Source organism: Hemitrygon akajei, chromosome 24 (genome assembly GCF_048418815.1).
Source record: "Hemitrygon akajei chromosome 24, sHemAka1.3, whole genome shotgun sequence".
Taxonomy (NCBI): Eukaryota; Metazoa; Chordata; class Chondrichthyes; order Myliobatiformes; family Dasyatidae; genus Hemitrygon; species Hemitrygon akajei.
The window spans coordinates 5,483,000-5,503,509 of NC_133147.1; the positions used below are offsets into that span (position 1 = coordinate 5,483,000).

At 49.9% G+C, this 20,510-nt stretch overlaps 1 protein-coding gene across 1 annotated transcript in view; it reads left to right on the plus strand.

The window, feature by feature from the left end:
* The window catches only part of irak1 (interleukin-1 receptor-associated kinase 1), a 120,936-nt gene that overhangs the window by 81,345 nt on the left and 19,081 nt on the right, over window positions 1-20,510 (plus strand). Inside the window, exons 9-14 of the mRNA XM_073027902.1 lie at window positions 1,685-1,800; window positions 5,090-5,294; window positions 9,206-9,274; window positions 10,362-10,580; window positions 17,182-17,602; window positions 20,229-20,354. Of these exons, the coding sequence (XP_072884003.1) occupies window positions 1,685-1,800; window positions 5,090-5,294; window positions 9,206-9,274; window positions 10,362-10,580; window positions 17,182-17,602; window positions 20,229-20,354 (1,156 nt within the window). The remainder of the gene's footprint in view (window positions 1-1,684; window positions 1,801-5,089; window positions 5,295-9,205; window positions 9,275-10,361; window positions 10,581-17,181; window positions 17,603-20,228; window positions 20,355-20,510) is intronic.

Below are 20,510 nucleotides of genomic sequence, written 5' to 3' on the forward strand. Positions count from 1 at the left end.
GCTCCCATGGGGCAGGAGATTCGGAAGCCTGAAGTCCCACACCACCATGTTCAGGAACAGATACTACCCTTCAACCATTCGGTTCTTGAACCTCCTGGCACAGCCCTGATTGCGACCTCAGTCCAGCAACACTATGACCACTGTTGTTCTAATTGTCTTCTCTCTTGTCCAAGCTGTGCTGATCTCTGTTTAACTTCTGTTTCTCCTGTGCACGCTGCTTCTCTGGTGCTCCGTGCCTGTACTGCTGCGGCAAGTGAGTTTCTCCTTACACCTGCACGTACACACACTGCGAATCAGAACAATAAATAACTGACTACGGGGAATTGCATGTGAGAAGAGCTGAGGCCTGGGCACATCAGCTTTGAACAAATCCTGGAGAAGCTTACGTTTAGGGCGAAAGAGAGGGGAAAGTTTAAGGGAGATGTGTGGGGCAAGCTGATTAGACAGAGAGAAAGCACTGCTGGGGGAGGTGGTGGAGGCAGATAGTGGCGTTAAAAAGGCACATAAATATTCAGGAACGGAGGGATTTGAACTGTATGTAGGCAGAAGAGATTTTACCATTATAGATCTCCCTCATCTAATCCATTAAGCACTGCAGATATGTTTAAGAAATCCACACACGTGTGAACTTGGAATAATTCAAAGCATCAACACTTAAGGACAGCACAGGAGAGACACAGAGTGAAGCTCCCTCCACACGGTCCCATCACACACTCCCAGGGTCAGATAGAGAGTGAAACTCCCTCCACACCGTCCCATCACACACTCCCAGGGTCAGACACAGTGAAACTGCCCCCACACAGTCATCTCCCAGATAGCACTCCATTTTTCTATCATTCTTGTGTCTAAGAGTTTCTTATATGTAGCTAAAGTATCCGCCCTCTTCTTTCCAGTCCTGATGAAGACCCTTGGCCCGAAACATCAACACTTTATTCCTCTCCATAGATGCTGCCTGACCTGCTGAGTTCCTCCAACACACTGTGTGTGTGTGTCACAGGAAAAATAGTCTGCTGGAGGATTTCTGATTCGGGCTCCCAGTCTGCAAGGTAGACCACTCCTCTGCCTCCACAGATGCTGCCTGACCCCCTGGGTTTTTTCAGTAATTTGCTCTTGTTCCTGATTCCGGAATCTGCACCCCCTGTGCCTCTGTAACCTGTGGGAGGTTGAGACATTGCATAGTGAGAAAGCTGAGAAACTTGCCCACCGACTCCATACCAAACATCACCCTCCCTTTGGGACCAACCCCACGCTCACTCCAGTTCTTATTGTTCCTACACTCCCCTCAGCCCCACACTCGCTGGGCAATTCACAGTGGGTGTTTAATTCATCGGTCGGTGGGGTGGAATCTGACACGTACAAACACACCCATACGCAGAGGCAGACAGATACACACAAACAGACAGGACACACTCACACATGCCTGTGAGAATCGGTGAGCCCACCCTTAGTGCCACCCTGAGTAGGGGAAGTGCCAGACAGGAGAGTAGAACTGAGGGCAACAGAGGATCAGGGAACAGCAAGGCAGACTAGAGGGGCCGAGTGGCTGAGATTATGTCACCGGTAACGGACTTCTCTTCCTCTCGACCCCACTCTCCGCTCGTGCACCCGGTCCCTCTCCGGGGGTGAGTTCCGTCCCTTATGCCCTCTGTCTTTCTCTTTCCCACTCCTGCTCCCTCCGCTGCAGGATGGCACAGCTCCGCTCTCGTGGTTGCAGAGGGTCGAGGTGGCGCTGGGGGCCGCCCGGGCACTCCAGTTCATGCACTGCAGTAACCCCAGCCTCATCCACGGGGACGTCAAGAGGTGATGCTCCAGCGAGCCCGGCAGGGAGTCAGCAGGAAGGAGAGAGGGGTGGTGGGGAGGGTCAGAGTGGCAGCTAGAGACTTGTGGAGAGAGAGAGGGCAAGGGTGGTGGGAAGGAGGAGTGGAGTTGTGGAAGGAAGAAATGGGAGATGGGCGAGCTTGGGGGGTTGGTGAACGCACTTGGAGTATTGTGAGCAGTTCTGGGCCCTTTATCTAAGACAGGATGTGCTGGCATCGGGGAGGGTCTAAAGCATATATGTCAAACTCAAGGCCCGCGGGCCAAATCCGGCCCGCGGTGGAATTATCTTTGGCCCGCGAGATAATATCTAATTACTATTAAAGCTGGCCCCAGTAATCGAAGCACCTATGGCGTATGATATGGCTAATGCTGAGTTTATTCAGGTACCAGGTTTTCAGGGTTTTTAGTGTTTATTCAGCAGTCTTGCTCGGCAGTCTTCTTCATAAGAAATGGAATTTGTAAAGTGAAACACTTTGTAGTTATAGCAGAGACTGAGACACATGAGAGCAGGCTGAAAAAACGGAGGCAATGAAAGCTGCGTTCGCACGCGTCCGACTGATCCGGCCCGCATGAAGCTGCATTTTGCTCAATCCGGCTGGTGACCTAAAATGAGTTTGACACCCCTGGTCTAAAGCATGTTATAGAAAATTGTCCCAGGAATGAAAGAGTTAACGTATCAGGAGCATTTCATAGTTCTGGGCGTTCAGAAGAATGAAGGGTGATCTTATTGAAACCTGGGGGTTAACCGGACATTCAAGAGTATCAGGGAAGTGAAGTATGTGCAGTGAAAATTACGACTGAGAAGGTGCTCAGGAAGCTTAATGGTCTGAGGGTGGATAAATCTCCTGGACCTGATGGAATGCACTCTCGGGTTCTGAAGGAAGTAGCTGGAGAGATTGCAGGGGCATTAACAATGATCTTTCAAGAACAGATAGATTCTGGCACTGACTGGAAAACTGCAAATGTTACTCCGCTATTTAAGAAGGGTAGGAGGCAGCAGAAAGGAAACTATAGACCGGTTAGCCTGACATCAGTGGTTGGGAAGCTGTTGGAATCGATTGTTAGGGATGAGATTACGGAGTACCTGGAGGCACATGACAAGATAGGCCAAAGCCAGCATGGTTTCCTGAAAGGAAAATCCTGCCTGACAAACCTACTGCAATTAAGGAAATTACAAGCAGGGTAGACAAAGGAGATGCAGTGGATGTGGTGTACTTAGAAGGCCTTTGACAAATTGCTGCACATGAGGCTGCTTAGCAAGGTAAGAGCCCATGGAATTACAGGGTATTTACTAGCATGGGTGGAGCATTGGATGATTGGCAGAAAACAGAGAGTGGGAATAAAGGGATCCTATTCTGGCTAGTTGCCAGTTACCAGTGGAGTTCCTTGGGACCACTGATTTTTACGATGTACGTCAATGGTTTGGACTATGGGATTAATGGATTTGTGGCTAAATCTGCCAACGATACAAAGATAGATGGAGGAGTAGGTAGTGTTGAGGAAACAGAGAGTCTTAAATTGTTTAGGGGAATGGACGAAAAAGTGGCAAATTAAATACAATGTTGGAAAGTGTATGGTCATGCACTTTGGTGGAAGAAATAAATGGGCAGACTATTATTTAGATGGGGAGAGAATTCAAACTGCAGAGATGCAAAGAGACTTGGAAGTCCTTGTGCAAGATACCCTAAAGGTTAACCTCCAGATTGAATCGGTGGTGAAGAAGGCAAATGCAATGTTGGCATTCATTTCTAGAGGTATAGAATATAAGAGCAGGGATGTGATGTTGAGGCTCTGTAATGCACTCGTGAGACCACATTTGGAGTATTGTGTGCAGTTTTGGGCTCCTTATTTTAGAAAGGATATACTGACGTTGGAGAGGGTTCAGAGAAGATTCACGAGAATGATTCCAGGAATGAAAGGGTTACTGTATGAGGTAAGTCTGGCAGCTCTTGGGCTGTAATCCCTGGAGTTCAGGAGAACGAGTGGAGATCTCATTGAAAGATTCCGAATGCTAAAAGGCCTGAACAGATTAGTTATGGCAAAGTTATTTCCCATGGTACAGGAGTCTAGGACAAGAGGGCGTGACTTCAGGATTGAAGGACTTCCATTCAGCAAAGAGATGTAGAGAAATTAGTCAGAGGGTGGTAAACCTGTGGAATCTTTTCCATAAGTGGCTGTGGAGGCCAAGTCATTGGGTGTATTTAAGGCAGAAATACATAGGTACTTGATTAGCCAGGGCTTCAAAGGGTATGGGGAGAAGGCAGGGGAGCAAGGATACTGGAAGAATTGGATCAGCCCATGATTGAATGGCGGAGCAGACTTGAAGGGCCGAATGGCCTACTTGTGCTCCTATATCTTATGGTCTTAAACTGATCAAATATTGAAAGGTCTAGATACAGCGGGTGTGGAGAGAATGTTTCCTATAGTGGAGGAGTCGAGAACCAGAGTGCACTGCTTCAGGATAGAGAGGCGAACAAAGATTAAGGGGAATTTCTTTATCCAGAGGGTGGTGGATCTGTGGAATTTGTTGCCACAGATGGCTGTGGAGGCCGTCATTGAGTATATTTAAATGGAAGGTTAACAGGCTCTTGATGAGTGAGGGCATCAAAGGTAATGGGGGGAGGCAGGAGAACGGGGTTGAGACAAGCATATAGATCAGCCATAATTAAATGGCGGCACAGACTCAATGGGCCAAATAAGCTGCTTTTTGCTCCGAAGTCTGATGGTCTGATGAACAATGGTGCACAGGTGGTGGGAAGCTGAGGACATTGTGGGGAGAGGGAAGATGAGGAACAGGTGGCAGGGCAGAGGCAAAGGAAATTCTAGGCTGGGACAGAGGGAGGCTGGGAATGGACGGGAGTGGCGTAGACTGCGAGCAGGATGGAGGGGAGAGAGGGAGGGCGGAGGAGACGGGCAATGGGGAGTGGAAGGGGAGGGTACAGAGAGGGCGGGAAGGAGCCGTGGAAATGGGGAAGACGGGAGGGTGGAGGGGGTAGGGGAGTGAGGGGGGCAGCGAGTGGATGTGAATGTATGAGGGGCATTGTGGAGCTGGATGGAGGGAGGGGTTGGGGCTGAGGGAGAGTGCATGTGGTGATGCTCATGAACCATGATGCTCTTCAGCAGGGTGTCAAATCGATCTGGGGACTAGATCTGCTGTTCTACCTCCATCCCTGAGGTAACAATGCAGCAAGATGATAAGCAGCCCTCCCCCTGTGCTTGGGACCCCCTCCCTCGGGCTCGTCTCAGTCTCCATCCCTCCCCTGTGTTGCAGCTCCAACATTCTCCTGGATGAACACTTTGTTCCGAAGCTGGGGGACTTTGGCCTGGCTCGTTTCAGCCGCTATTCCAACAACTCGGGCAACAGCTGCACGGTGGCTCGGACGAGGAATCTGCGGGGGACGTTGGCGTACCTTCCCGACGAGTACATCAAGAGTGGGCAACTGGCTGTGGAGCTCGACACCTACAGTTTCGGCGTGGTAAGTGGCAGATTCAGCTGTGCGATGGAACTGGACACGGGGAACTTCATTCGGAGTCTGACCCCGGGAGTGTGTGATGGGACGGTGTAGAGGGAGCTTCATTCTGTGTCTGACCCCGGGAGTGTGTGATGGGACGGTGTGGAGGGAGATTCACTCTGTGTCTGACCCCGGGAGTGTGTGATGGGACAGTGTGGAGGGAGCTTCATTCTGTGTCTGACCCCGGGAGTGTGTGGTGGGACGGTCGGTGGGAGTTTCACACTGTGTCTGACCCCAGGAGTGTGTGATGGGACGGTGTGGAGGGAGCTTCATTCTGTGTCTGACCTTTTACAGAAATACATTTATTATAAATTCAAACCAGTTCAGTGCCATTGTACATTCCCATTCGAAACAAAAAACAGACAAATCATGACTAACACAGCTGAAATGATCACATTCCTGTCCTCATCTCTGTGATGACTGGCAGATTTGAAACACCTCTCTGCACAACAACTTGTTACAGGATATCACCCTGTGACCCCACCCCTCGGTCCCCAGTGTGCAAGGCAAGGGCAGCCTTATAAAAGGACTCGCTCCCAGGTGGAAAGTCCGACTGCCATGGCGTGTCAGAACGCGGTGAATTAGAGCTATGAAATGGATGGTGTGGAGTAGCAGGCCACACAAGTATCTCCTACCTGCATCTCTGACTGTGAGATGGCTCAGGTTTTGAGGGACTGGCTCCCAGGTAAGATTCCGTGGCCTGGGTCCAATGAGCAACTCCAGCTGAGCAGAGGTGGGCTTGTCCAGAATCATCACATACAGTGAGCCACTCGGTCAGGTAGGGCAGGGATGGGCCATTCCCTGAGCTAGGATCCCACCCTCCTCCAGCGGCTCCAGGCAACCATGTTCCTTGTTTCCTAGCAGGTCCTGATAGAAGCCGGGCAGCTTCTGCAGAGGTAGTCACGTCATGAGAAAGTATGACACTTGGGAAAGCGCTGGGCTTACAGGAACCTCTGTAGGGTCCTGAGGCTGGAGAGCCACCAACCGTGTACAGACACACAGCAGGGATTGTCCGCTCTCTCCCATCAGGAGATGCAGGACTGCTACGGTCCTGATGAAGGGTCTCAGCCCGAAATGTTGACTGTTCGTTTCCATGAACGCTGCCCAACCTGCTGAATTCCTCCAGCGTGTTTTGCATGTTGCTTTGACCCCAGCATCTGCTGAGTATTTTGTGTCCTGTATTTCCTGTTGCCCCAGAATAAGTCTTTTTTCCATGGATGCTTCCTGGCCTGCTAGGTTCCTCCAGCATTTTGTTTGTGTTACCTCTATTAATTTCCTCTGCTTTCTTGTGGCAAAGGCAGAGGGTGGGGTCAAGGTGACCATCCGATACCACAACATGGAGGCCCCTGGCTGGTTCATGACCACCACCCTGCCTCGGTAGGGAAGCACCTCGAGGAGACCTGCCCAACACCCCAGCCTGGCCACGATTTTCATCCCTAGGTCCAGCCAGGTCTTTGGACTTGCTGGTCATGGTCTCCAAAGACTTACTTCCAAGTCTTTGTTTAGTACTAGAAGGTCTGCATTTAAAAGGGGTACGTTCAGAAGTGTGGTCTGGTGTCTGGAACGGGCTGCCAGGGATGCTGGAGGAGGCAGATACAACGGATACAGATCAGACCTGTTGTCACATGTACATCAAAACACAGTGAAATGTTGTTTACCTAAGGATGTGCTGGGGGCAGCCCTCAAGTGCCTCCACACAGTTCGCTGCTTTGGATCTCTGTGTGTTTTCTGATCCTTACGGTACTTAAGGGAGTCAGGAATGACGAGGATTTCAGTTTGTTTTAAAGTACAAGCACACGAACATTTACTAAGCAAACTAAAGAGCTGAGGCACAATGCGAAGACAAAGGGCTAAAGAATAAAAGAAGCAAAGAAAAGCTGGTGCCTCTGAAACGTCTATCACTTTTATAGATAAAGATAAGAATAAACTAGTTAGTCTACATAATTAAAACAATTACATCACATGGTCATGTGCCAACACTTAACCAGTGAAAACTGAGAAAGGTGATAAACCGTGAGTTGAGCTGCTATACCACTTTCTGCCAGTGAGTGGGGACGAACCACCACATACTGTGGAAAATACATGAGTTTGTTAAAAGTACAAATCATATAAAAAGTATTACTTAAAAAAACCTGTGGCTTCCAATAATGACAACCTAGCAAATAGCAGGGCTGTACGGGGAATGGATGAATATGGACATTACACAGACAGAAACAATTACTGTAGTTAGGCAGTTATCATTTTGTTTATTCATTTGGAGATATGGTGGGGAATGGGCCCTTCCAGCCCAGGAACCCCTGATTTAATCCTAGTGCCATCGCAGGACAATTTACAGCGACCAATTGACCTGCTAACTGGTATATCTTTGGTCTGTGGGAGGAAACTGCAGTACCTGGAGGACATCCACGTGGTCATGGGGAGAACGTACAAACTCCTTACAGGGGACGCTGGAACTGAACTCTGATGCCCCGAGCTGTAATAGCAACGCTCTAACTGCTACGCCCCCATGGCACCCAACACCGAGTCGAACGTGCGATACTGTTCAACCTTGAGGTACTCTGTCTGTCTTTAAGTCAAGTCAAGTCACTTTTTATTGTCATTTCGGCCATAACTGCTGGTACAGTACATAGTAAAAACAAGATAATGTTTTTCAGGACCATGGTACTACATGAAACAGTACAAAAACTACACTGAACTATGTAAAAACAGCACAGAAAAACTACACTAGACTACAGACCTACCCAGGTCTGCATAAAGTACACAAAACAGTGCAGGCATTACAATAAATAATAAACAAGACAATAGGCACAGTAGAGGGCAGTAAGTTGGTGTCAGTTCAGACTCTGCATATTGAAGAGACTGATGGCTTGGGGGAAGAAACTGTTACATAGTCTGGTCATGAGAGCCCGAATGCTTCGGTGCCTTTTCCCAGACAGCAGGAGGGAGAAGAGTTTGTCCGAGGGGTGCGTGGGGTCCTTCATAATGCTATTCGCTTTGCGGATGTAGCGTGTGGTGTAAATGTCTGTAATGGGGGAAAGAGAGACCCCGATGATCTTCTCAGCTGACCTCACTATCCGCTGCAGGGTCTTGCAATCCGAGACCCTTTAAGGGCGACACTGTCACAGCGGTTAGCCTAACACAGTTACAGCGCCAGCAGCCCGGGTCCAATTCCACCACTGCCTGTGAGGAGTTTGTATGTTCTCTCCGTGTCCACGTGGGTTTCCTCTGGGTGCTCCGGTTTCCTCCCACATTCCAAAGATGTACGGGTTAGTAGGTCACCGTGTTTCAGACTGCAGTTTTGGGCACCTTATCTACTAAATGGTCCAGAGAATGAACCTGTGAACTTATGAGGAGCACTTAATGGTTCACTGGAGTTTAGAAGAGTGAGGGGGGGGGGGGGGGGTCTCACTGAAACTTAACAGATATTGAAAGACCTAGATAGACTGGATATGGAGAGGATGTTTCCTATAGTGGTGGAGTCTATGACAAGAGGGCACAGCCTCAGAATAGAAGGACATCCCCTTTAGTACATAGATGAGGAGGAATTTCTTTAGCCAGAGAGTGGTGGATTTGTGGAACTCATTCCTGCGCACGGCTGTGGAAGCACAGGCTGTGGAATATTTTAAGCGGAGGTTGATAAGTCAGGGTGTCAAAGGTTACAGAGGTGAAAGCAGGAGAATGGTATTGAGAAGGATAATAAATCAGCCAAGATGGAATGATGCAGATGCAGAATTGATACGAAATGGCCTAATTCTCTGTCTTTTGGTCACATGTATGTAATTGGGTGCCATGTGCTTGTTGGGCAGGAAGGGCCTGTTACAGGGTTCTACACATGTACACACAAACTCACCTGCCTTCTCCGCCTCTCTCTGTAGGTGCTGCTTGAAATTCTGACTGGAAGGAAGGCTTTGGAAAATGAAGGATCAGCAAATTCCAAGTATCTGGTGAGACTCCTCCCCATTGGAAGCAGTTTCTCCTGTGCCTCCTTCCCCAGTCACGTGGGACAGGGTGGAAGGCTGGTTCAGCTGTCGCAGTGAATCAGGCTCTACACTGACAATCAGGCACCCACTTACACTAATCCCATTTCCCTGCCTTTTCCCATCGTTACTAATCCCATTTCCCTGCCTTTTCCCATCTTTACTAATCCCATTTCCCTGCCTTTTCCCATCTTTACTAATCCCATTTCCCTGCGTTTTCCCATCTTTACTAATCCCATTTCCCTGCGTTTTCCCATCTTTACTAATCCCATTTCCCTGCGTTTTCCCATCTTTACTAATCCAATTTCCCTGCGTTTTCTCATCTTTGCTTTGATGGTTCAAAGCCTTTGTCACCCATCATCCAGGCCATGTTCTCTTGCTATGACCATCGGGAAGGCTATGAGCCTCAGGTCCCACACCACCGGGTTCAGGAACAGTTGTTACCCCTCAACCATCAGGCTCCTGAACTGGTGAGGATAACTTCACTCACCCCAACGCTGAACTGATCACTGAACACAACCTACGGACTCACTTTCAGGAACTCCATAACTCATGTTCTCCGTATTATTTATTTATTTTACTATTTATTATTATTATTTGTTTTTTTGTGTGTTTGCACAGTTTGTCTTTTGTACTTTGGCTGTTTGTGTGTAGCTTTTCATTGATTCTATTGTACTACTTTGGCCTACTGTGAATGCCTGCAAGAAAATGAATCTCTGTAGTTTATGTTGACATATTCGTTTTTAGATAATAAATCTGGAGGTGCATTGTGGAACAGGCTTGTCCCTTCGAGCTGTGCTGCCCAGCAAACCCTGACAACCCTGATTTAACCCTAACTTAATCATGGAACAATTTACCAGGAACAATTAACCTAATCATGGAACAATTTACCAGAACCAATTAACCTTCCCAGTATGCCTTTGGAGTGTGGGAGGAAACCAGAGCACTTGGGAAAACCCATGCATTCCACGGGGAGGACGTACAGACTACATCAGAATCAAACTCTACACTCTGACGCCCCATGCTAACCCCTTTTACTTTCAACTTTGAGCAGAAGGACATCCTCGAGGAGGAAGAGGACAGCGAGGAGGAGAAGCAGGAGCACTCTGTGTCGTCGGACGTGGCCAGGAGCCAGCAAGTAGCTGTCAAGGTCTGCAAGAACCACCTTGACAAGCGAGCGGGGGCCTGCACGGGGGACATTCCACTACAGCTCTGCGTCTTGGCCTCTGACTGCCTCCACCGCAAGAGGAAGAAGAGACCAAAGATGACAAAGGTAATTTTTTTTACACTACAGCACAGAAGCAGTCCATGCTGAACTATTAAACTGCTGGATTCCCTTTGACTCGCAGTGGGACCAGAGCCCTCCATACCCCTCCCATCCACGTACCTACCCAAACTTCTCAAGTGTTGCAGTCGGACTCGCATGCTGGCTCATTCCACATTCTCAGCACCCTCACGATTGGAAAAGTTCCCCTTCAGGTTTCACCCTTAACCCGTCACCTCTACTTCTAGTCTCACCCAACCTCAGTGGAAAAAGCCTACTTTCATTTACCCTCTCTATATCCCTCATAATTTCCATCCCTCTATCGAATCTCTCCTCATTCACCTATGCTCCAGGGAGTAAAGTCCAAACCTGTTCAACCTTTCCTTGTAACTTAGGTCTTCGAGTCCCGGCAGCATCCTTGTACATTTTCTTTGTAGTCTTTCAAACTATTCTGCGGGCAGTTGACCAGAACTGTACACAATACTCTAGATGAGACCTCACCAACGTCATAGATAACTTCGACGTAACATCTCAGCTCCTGTACTCTGATTTATGCCAAAAGCTTTCATTATGACCCTGTGATACTGATTATGGACCTGTGTTCCCAGATCCCTCTGTTCGACTGTGCACTCAGAGCCCTACCACTCCCCTCCCTGGTTTGTCCTCACACTTGTCTGCATTCAATTCCATCTGCCATTTCTCAACCCAGTTTTCCAGCTGGTTCAGATCACTTTGCAAGCTTTGGTATTCTTCCTCACTGTCCACTACACCGCCCAATCTTGGTGTTGTCGGCTTGATCCAGTTAACCACATTATCACCCAGATTGTTGCTATAGACTACAAACAACAGCGGACCCAGCACACGTCCCTGCGGCACTAGTCACAGGCCTCCAGTCAGAGAACATTTCAGTGATGGGCAAGTGAAGTTATCTCCATTGGTTCAACAGCCTGATGGTTGAGGGGTAACAACTGTTTCTGAACCTGGTGGTGTGAATCCTGAGGCTCCTGTCTCTCCTTCCTGATGGCAGCAGTGAGAAGAGAGCAGGGCCTGGGGGGGTGGGTGCTGCTTTCCTGCGACAACGTTCCGTGTAGATGTGCTCAATGGTGGGGAGGACTTTACCCACGTGTATAGTTTTTATGATTATGTATTGCAATGTTCTGTTGCTGCAAAACAACAAATTATACAACACACAGTGCTGCACTAAATGTTTGCATAGTCAGGGTGCCTTTTGTCAGAGAGCGAGTTTGTAAATCGGACAGGAGCAAAGGCTGCTGGGAATGGTGAGGGTAGATCTCTGCAGGACAGGTGGCAGAGACAGAGTGCCAAGGTGAGGGGGTGGTGCGGGTAACAGACCCACCCAGCCCTGAGACACCAGGCAAGGTCATTTGATTCCAAACAATTGGTTTATTGATATTACAGTATGTTTCTCTGGTGCTTCCTGCTCCCTCCCTTCTCCCCCACCATGATGCTTCTCTCCCTGCCCCCTTCCCACTCCCAGTCCACAACAGGGACCCATATCAGAATCTGGTTTATCATCACTCTCACGTCATGAAATTTGTTTTGTTTTCCTGGTAGCAGCAGCAGTACAGAGCAGTTTATAAATTATTACAGCATTGTACAAAAGTCTCAGGCACCCTCGCTATATATATGTGTGCATAAGACTTTTGCTCAGTGCTGTATGTCAGTGATATTAAACCTGATTCTGACGATCTCGCAGCTTATTGTTTACTTGTGCTACGCTTTCTCTGTTACACTTTACTCTGCGTTCCGTGTTCTACCCCAATGCAGTGTAATGAACAGACTGTAATACCAGCTTTCCACTGCATCTTGGTTCACGTGACAATAACAAACCAACACCAATAGTTGAGGGCCTCTCCTAACCTCTGTGATGAACCATAGAAAGCGACCTCTCTGGATGCATCACGGTAGGGAAACTGTTCTGCCCGCAACCACAAGAAACTGCAGAGATGTGGATGTGGAATGGGAAATTCTAAGCTCAGAATAGTGGTTGTGTAGTGTAGCAGAGAGGCAGATGGAGGGGGCGGGTGTGTGAGGATGTAGTAATGGTGCACTGCAGGGATCAGAGCTGGGTCCACTGTTCGTTGTTTTACAGAAACAGAAAATTGCAATACATAATAATAAAAACTATACACGTGGGTAAGGTCCTCCCCACCATTGATCACATCTACACGAAACATTGTCGTAGGAAAGCAGCGTCCATCATCAGGGAACCCCCACCACCCAGGACATGCTCTCTTCTTGCTGCTGCCATCAGGAAGGAGGTACAGGAGCCTCAGGACTCACACCACCAGCTTCAGGAACAGTTACTACCCCTCAACCATCAGGCTCTTGAGTGATAACTTCACTTACCCCATCACTGAAATGTTCCCACAACCTATGGACTCTTCAGTAGGTTTCAAAGATACATTTAATGTCAGAGAAATCATTGAAATTCTTTTTCTTCACAAACATCCACAGGAGTGCCCCAAAGAATGAATGACTCCCCCCCCCCCCCATGTTCTTGATATTTATTGCTTATTTATTTATTATTATTGTTATTTCTTTTTTTTTTGTACTTCCACAGTTTGTTGTGTTTTGCACACTGGTTGAATGCCCAAACTGGGGTGGTCTTTCATTGACTCTGTTATGGTTGACAATGACCCCCAAATATAAAGCCAAAGCTACACAGGAATGGCTTAAAACAACAGTTAATGCCCCGGAATGACCAAGTCAGAGTCCAGACCTCAATCCAATTGAGAATTTTTGGCTGGACTTGAAAAGGGCTGTTCACTCTCAATCCCCATGCAATCTGACAGAGCTTGAATGGTTTTGTAAAGAAAAATGGGGGAAAATTGCAGTGTCCAGATGTGCAAAGCTGATAGAGACCTATCCACACAGACTTAAGGCTGTTATTGCTGCCAAAGGTACATCTGCTAAATCCTAACTTGAAGTGCGTGAGTCTTCATGAAATCAATTATTTGTATTATTTATATTTGTAATTAATTTCGATCACTTTGTAGAGATCTGTTTTCACTTCGACACAAAAGTATCTTTTCTGTTGCTAAGTGTCAAAAAAGCTAAATTAAATCCACTGTGATTCAATGTTGTAAAACAATAAAACATGAAAACTTCCCGGGGGGGGGTGAATACTTTTTATAGCCACTGTACATAAATAGTACTGATATATTACTGAATAGTACTAATGCATTTCAGGCAAAATACACAAAATGCTGGAGGAACTCAGCAGGCCAGGCAGCATCTATGGGGAAAAAGTACAGGCGAAACCCTTCGGCAGGACTGGAGAAAAAAGCAGAGGAGTTGATTTAAAAAGTGGGAGGAGGGGAGAGAGAAACACCAGGTGACAGGTGAAACCTGGAGGAGGTGGGATGAAGTAAAGCAGGGTTCACTGGCCTTCTTTGACCGTGGACCAGTTTAATATTGACAATATTCTTGCGGACCGGCCGACGGGGGTGCGGGGGGGGGGGGTGTTAATCACGACCGGAATATAGGTGATAAGTCAACTATAAGTCATTTATAAATGGCTAATATGCTCAATTCCATTTCTAAAAGGGTTTATCTAACGAATTTAATATTAAACACACTTATAAGTCACTTAAAAGTCAATAGCATCATAACATTTTAAGTAACGTTTGGATATTAAACAAACAGCACATATTTTCCTCGCATGAACATATAAAATCATTGCAACACACCAGTGAGAGGACAAGGTCAGGGCCAGAGATCCTCGTGCCAGTGCCGCAGCGGTTGCAGTCCGGAGAGAGCGGCCAACCAAAGTTTGGCTCGAGGGATGACTTTCAGTAGATCGCAGCGAGGTAGCTGTTCTGCTACCTACGAAACTCTGAGCCCGAATTAGGTTGTCTGGGAATATTTTAGCACCGGGTTCCCCATGAACATTCAGTGTGCTAAACAGGTTTAGAGGCGGCGCCCACCTGTCCGCGCTCCAGGACGGTAGCAACGGCTGGTTACCCGAGGCCAACCAGTAATCCCTGGCGCTAGGGTATCACTGCGTTTAGGTGACTGATGACCTTGCGTGCATTCAGGTTCAATAGTGGGTGTGACAGGGAATGAGGAAAGATGCAGCTGACTCATATCGTTTCATATTGACAAAACATATTGTTTTCTCGCAGCCCAGTACCGGTCCGCGGCCTGGCGTTTGGAGACAACTAAAATAAAGAGCTGGGAAGTTGATCGGTGAAAGAGACAGAAGGCCATGGAAGAAAGAAAAGGGGGGAGATGAGTACCAGTGGGAGGCGATGGACGGGCAAGGAGATGTGAAGAAGGGAAAAGGGGATGGGTAATGAATGAGGGGGTGAGGGACATCACTGGAAGTTTGAGAAATCGATGTTCGTGCCATCAGGTTAGAGGCTACCCAAACGGAATATGAGGTGTTGTTCCTCCAACCTAAATGTGGCTTCATCACGACAGTGGAGGAGATCATGGGTGGACGTATCGGAATGGGAATGGGAAATGGAATTAAAATGGGTGGCCGCTGGGAGGTCCCGTGTTCTGGTGGACGGAGTGGATGCCCAGTGAAGCGGTCTCCCAATCTACCGATATACAGGAGGCCACACCAGACACAGTCAATGACCCCAACAGACTCACAGGTGAAGTGTTGCCCCACCTGGAAGGACTGTTTAGGACCATGAATGGTAGAGAGAGAGGAGGTGTAGGGACTGGTGTCACACTTGTTCTGCTTACAAGGATAAGTGCTAGGAAGGAGATCGGTGGGGAGGAAATGAACGGACGAGGGAGTCACATAGGGAGCGATCCCTGCGGAAAGCAGTGGGGGGGGGGGAGGGAAAGATGTGTTTGGTGGTAGGATCCAGCTGGAGGTGGCAGAAGTTTTGGAGAATTATGTGCTGGACACAAAAGCTGGTGAGGGGGTAGGTGAGAATCCCATCCCTAGTGGGGTGGCGGGAGGATGGGGTAAGAGCATGAAATGGCAGAGATGTGGTAGAGGGCAGCGTTGATGGTGGAGGAAGTGAAGCCCCTTTCTTTGAAAAGGGAGGACAGCTCCTTCGCTCTACAATGAAGAGCCTCAACCTGAGAGCAGATGCAGTGAAGTTGGAGGAATTGAGAAAAGGGGATGGTGTTTTTACTAGTAGTAGGATGGGACTAGGTATAGTCCAGGTAGCTGTGAGAGTTTGTGGGTTTGTAATAAGCTCTCTCCAGAGATAAGAGACAGTGAGATCGAGAAAGGGAAGGGAGGTATTGGAAATGGAGCAGGTGAATTTGAGGGCAGGGCGGGAATTGGAGGTGAAGTGGATGAAGTTGACGAGCTCAGCACGGGTGCAGGAAGCAGCACCAATGCAGTCATTGATGTAGCAGGTGCTCCCGGTGTGGCCTCCTGTATATCGGTGAGACCCGATGTAGCTTGGGAGATCACTTCACCAAGCATCTACGCTCCATCCATCAGAACAAGCAGGACCTCCCAGTGGCCACCCATTTTAATTCCATTTCCCATTCCTGTTCTGATATGTCCATCCACTGTTGTGATGAAGCCACGCCTTATATTCTGTTTGGGTAGCCTCCAACCTGATGGCATGAATATCGATTTCTCAAACTTCCGGTAATGCCTCCGCCCACTTCACCATTTCCCGTCCCCTTTTCCCTGCTTCACCTTACCTCCTTGCCCGCCCATCACCTCCCTCTGGTGCTCCTCCCCCTTTTCTTTCTTTCACGGCCTTCTCTCTCTTTCACCGATCAACTTCCCAACCTTTACTTCCCTCCCCCTATCACCCGGTGTTTCTCTCTCCCCTCCTCCCACTTTTTAAACCTATTCCTCAGCTTTTTTTCTCCAGTCCTGCTGAAGGGTTTTGACCTGACTACTTTTTTTTCATAGATGCTGCCTGGCCTGCTGAGCTCCTCCGTCATTTTGTGTGTGTTGCTCTGATTTCCAGCATCTGCAGATCTTCTCTTGTCTGTGATTTAGATACTAATGCACTGATGTAGTGAAACAGACTCCATAAGACACCGTCTTTTCTCACTGTAACTCAGTATGTGTGTGAATTAATAAATCAATTCACCTATCTTGATCTGTTGTCCTCAATTGCAGCCTGGCAGTGACGATATAAATACACTCTGGTGGACTTATTCCACCTTGTAGAGCCTGTCCCCTACCTTATACTGCCTCGATTATTTGTATGAACAATCTGCAAGATCAGTACATGCAATAAATAAACCAGTCATTCACATTTCCTCTTCTCTCTCCCTTCCTGACCTTCTCCCCCTTACCCCTTCTCCCCCTTACCCCTTCTCCCCCTTACCCCTTCTCCCCTTACCCCTTTTCCCCCTTACCCCTTCTCCCCTTACCCATTCTCCCCCTTACCCCCTCTCCCCTCCCCTTCTCCCCCTCCCCTTCTAACCCCTTTCACCCCATCTCCCACCTTTACCCCATCCCCTCTCCATCTCTCCCCCACATCTCTCTCACCCCAATTTGTCTCTCCCCCTTTACTCTCCCCTTCTCTCTCCCCCTCTCACTCCCTCCTTTGCTGCCTCCATCTCTCTTTCCTTCTCTCTTTCTTTCTCTCCCTCTCTATCCTCTTCACTCTCCCTATCTCTCCCCCTCCCTCCGTAACCCCTGCTGCAGGTGTACGAGAGGCTGGAGAAGCTGAGGAACCGTCTGCGGACGCCGCCCTGTCAGGAGGCTGCCTCGCTCCCCAACATCTTGGTGCCGGAGCTCTCAGACAGACTCCAGCGCTCATCGCTGAGCCCGGTGCAGAACACTTACCGATTCGCTGCCGGTGACACGGTCAACCCCGCCCGGGACTGGGCTGCAGCCCCCATCCCCGAGTGCACCCCGCCGGGGCCGGCCAAGTTCTGCCAGCCCGTGGAGAGCGATTATAGTTCAACCGGCCCCTGGCACCGGAGCCTCAGCAGCTCCGCCTGGCTCCACCCCTCCCTGCGTCCAGTGGACACGTCCACCCAGATGTCCGGCAGCCCATCCTGGCCCCCGCTCTCGGGTGAGCCCCACAGAGCCCACGCATCCTTCCTGTCCACCGACTCCCAAGGTAAGAGAGCATTTATCTAACGTTTCTAAAAGTGTACGGCTTTGGCTCTTCCCGTGCTGGCCGTAATATTTCCTGTGTCCGCCCAGGGTGTTTTCTGTCTACTCGTCTCTCCTGTAGCTATCTCTGTGTCTTCCGTGATGTTTTCTGTGTCTGCCTATAGCTCTTCCTGGGTCTCTCCTGGAGTTTTCTGTGTTCGCCTGTAGCCACCCTGTGTGTCCTGTGGTGTTTTCTGTGTTTGCCTGTAGCTCTTCCTGCAACCACCCGTGCTGTTTCTTAACTCTGCCAGTGACTTACCTCCTCCCATGTGTCATTGCCGGAGCCCACTCTTCCCTTTAGGCAGGACGGCTCTCACTGGACCCCACCCACTCGACGCAGTAACAGCCTGACCAGACACTGCACACCCAAGTGGCCATCCACACATCCAGTGGCTCGGACCACCAGCCCTCAGATCGAGACACTCACCCCCACCCTGCGCACCAGGTGTCATGGTCCGGATCGGTTCCCCCTTAAATTTAGTTAGGTTGCGTTATGATCCAGACCATTGACTCTTTGTTCCCTTCTAATTCCGTTTCATGTGTCCCTTGAGCTGGCCATTAAGGTAATCTACCCTCGACCCAAACTGGCAGCTTACAAGCCCCTGGCTTTAGCCGTTCGGGGTGAGAGTGTTAAGAAGCCTTCGCAAGTCGCCGTCGCTACGACAAGCCAGAGTTATTCAGCCAGCATCAGAGTTCCAGCAATTCACCTTCCTTCGCCAGAGTGGGTCTGGGCAAGGTCAAACTGCCAGGGATGAGTGGAAGGCAGACTCCTGGCTCGACGTTCATGCCCATTGTCTGTGTCTACTCCTCGAAGAAGAGTCCCAGCTCGGTGCCTGCGTGGAAGGCGGAGTCCTGGCTCGACGTTCATGCCCATTGTCCGTGTCTACCCCTCGAAGAAGAGTCCCAGCTCGGTGCCTGAGTGGAAGGTGGAGTCCTGGCTCGATGTTCATGCCCTGTGTTTTGGTATCCACGTTTATGGCTGCGGCGATCCATGGTGTCCACGTTTCTGACTGCGGTGAATCAAGGTCCTAGTCTCCTAGTCCAGGGTCCACGATGATCCAGGTTCCATGTTCCCAGCCGCGGTGATCAATGGATCCCAGTCCCCAGGGTCCCAGTCATGGCCGTGACGATCCATGTTCCCACTGTCCAAGTCCAAGGTCCACGGCCGTCCACGTTCCCGCCGTCCGTGTCCAAGGGCCGCGGCCGTCCACGTTCCCGCCGTCCGTGTCCAAGGTCCGCGGCCGTCCACGTTCCCGCCGTCCGTGTCCAAGGTCCGCGGCCGTCCACGTTCCCGTTGTCCGTGTCCAAGGTCCGCGGCCGTCCACGTTCCCACTGTCATTGTCCAAGGTCCGCGGCCGTCCACGTTCCCACTGTCAATGTCCAAGGTCCGCGGCCGTCCACGTTCCCGCTGTCCGTGTCCAAGGTCCGCGGCCGTCCACGTTCCCGCTGTCCGTGTCCAAGGTCCACGGCCGTCCACATTCCCACTGTCCGTGTCCAAGGTCCGCGGCCGTCCACGTTCCCACTGTCATTGTCCAAGGTCCGCGGCCGTCCACGTTCCCACTGTCAATGTCCAAGGTCCGCGGCCGTCCACGTTCCCGCTGTCCGTGTCCAAGGTCCGCGGCCGTCCACGTTCCCGCTGTCAGTGTCCAAGGTCCGCGGCTGGAAACGTTCCCCCGTCCGTGTCCAAGGTCCGCGGCCGTCCACGTTCCCACTGTCCGTGTCCAAGGTCCGCGGCCGTCCACGTTCCCACTGTCATTGTCCCAGGTCCGCGGTGATCCAAGTCCCTAGTCCCGTAGTCTGAGGTTCCTATTCCTCTTTGTCCTTGATTTCCCGATCTTCTGCGTAGCGAGTAATGAACGCTATTTTATTGTACCTGAGAACGACATGTTTGTGTCCTGCGTGTGGGTCCTCTCCCAGCACCCTTGTCCCCACCTCGTGACACCAGGAGCTGGGGGAAAGGGAGGGAGCCTCGTTTCTCCCAGTTCCCTGGTCTTGCTGATGCTGGGTACAAGGTTGTTGTTGCAGCTCCACTCAACCAGCTGACCTATCCCTCAACCGCACTGCCCCTTCTTTTGCCCTGCACCCACGCCAGCACTGAGATTCCACAAGCTATGGACTCACTTGCATTCTGCACATTCATTGCTTATTTATTATTGTTTTTGCACATTGGGTGTTTGTCTGTCTCTGTCACGTGCGGTTTTTCATTGATTCTATTGTGTTTCGTTCTATATACGATGAATGGAATCTCACGGGGTGTTACGGCAAGCCAAAATGATCAGCTGAAACCAGTCCACTGATTGGTCGTTGTCCTAATCAAGGATTCAATTTTTCTGGGGTAAACCATTTAAATAGTGGTGTTGTGGAGTGTGAGTTTGAGTAGAATTTTGGGGCTGGCGCAGTTTTACCGAATAAAAGGTTATCTTGAATTCCCGCTTGTCCTGTCGTCTGGTTTCGGGTCTCATCAGTAGTTACAGAACACAACACAAGGTGGTGAACTTGCAACTATCTCCGCTTGTCCACACGCTCATCTCCCCAACCTCAACCCCAGGCAGGGAACCCACTGCTGAAAACTCTTCTCGTCTCCGCCACAGATTCGTCCTTGCCGTCCCGGCAGATCGTGGTAAACCCGGCCAAGCAGAAGATCCTTCAGCAGCTTGCACTTTATGACGCGGGGCAGATCAACAGCACCGAGCTGCTCTCCTCTGCAGCGAGGCAGGGTAAGGGGGAAGGGGTGGGGTCTCTGCAGCGAGGCAGGGTAAGGGGGAAGGAGTGGGGGTCTCCTCTGCAGCAAGGCAGGGTAAGGGGGAAGGGGTGGGGGTCTCTGCAGTGAGGCAGGGTAAGGGGGAAGGGGTGGGGGTCTCTGCAGTGAGGCA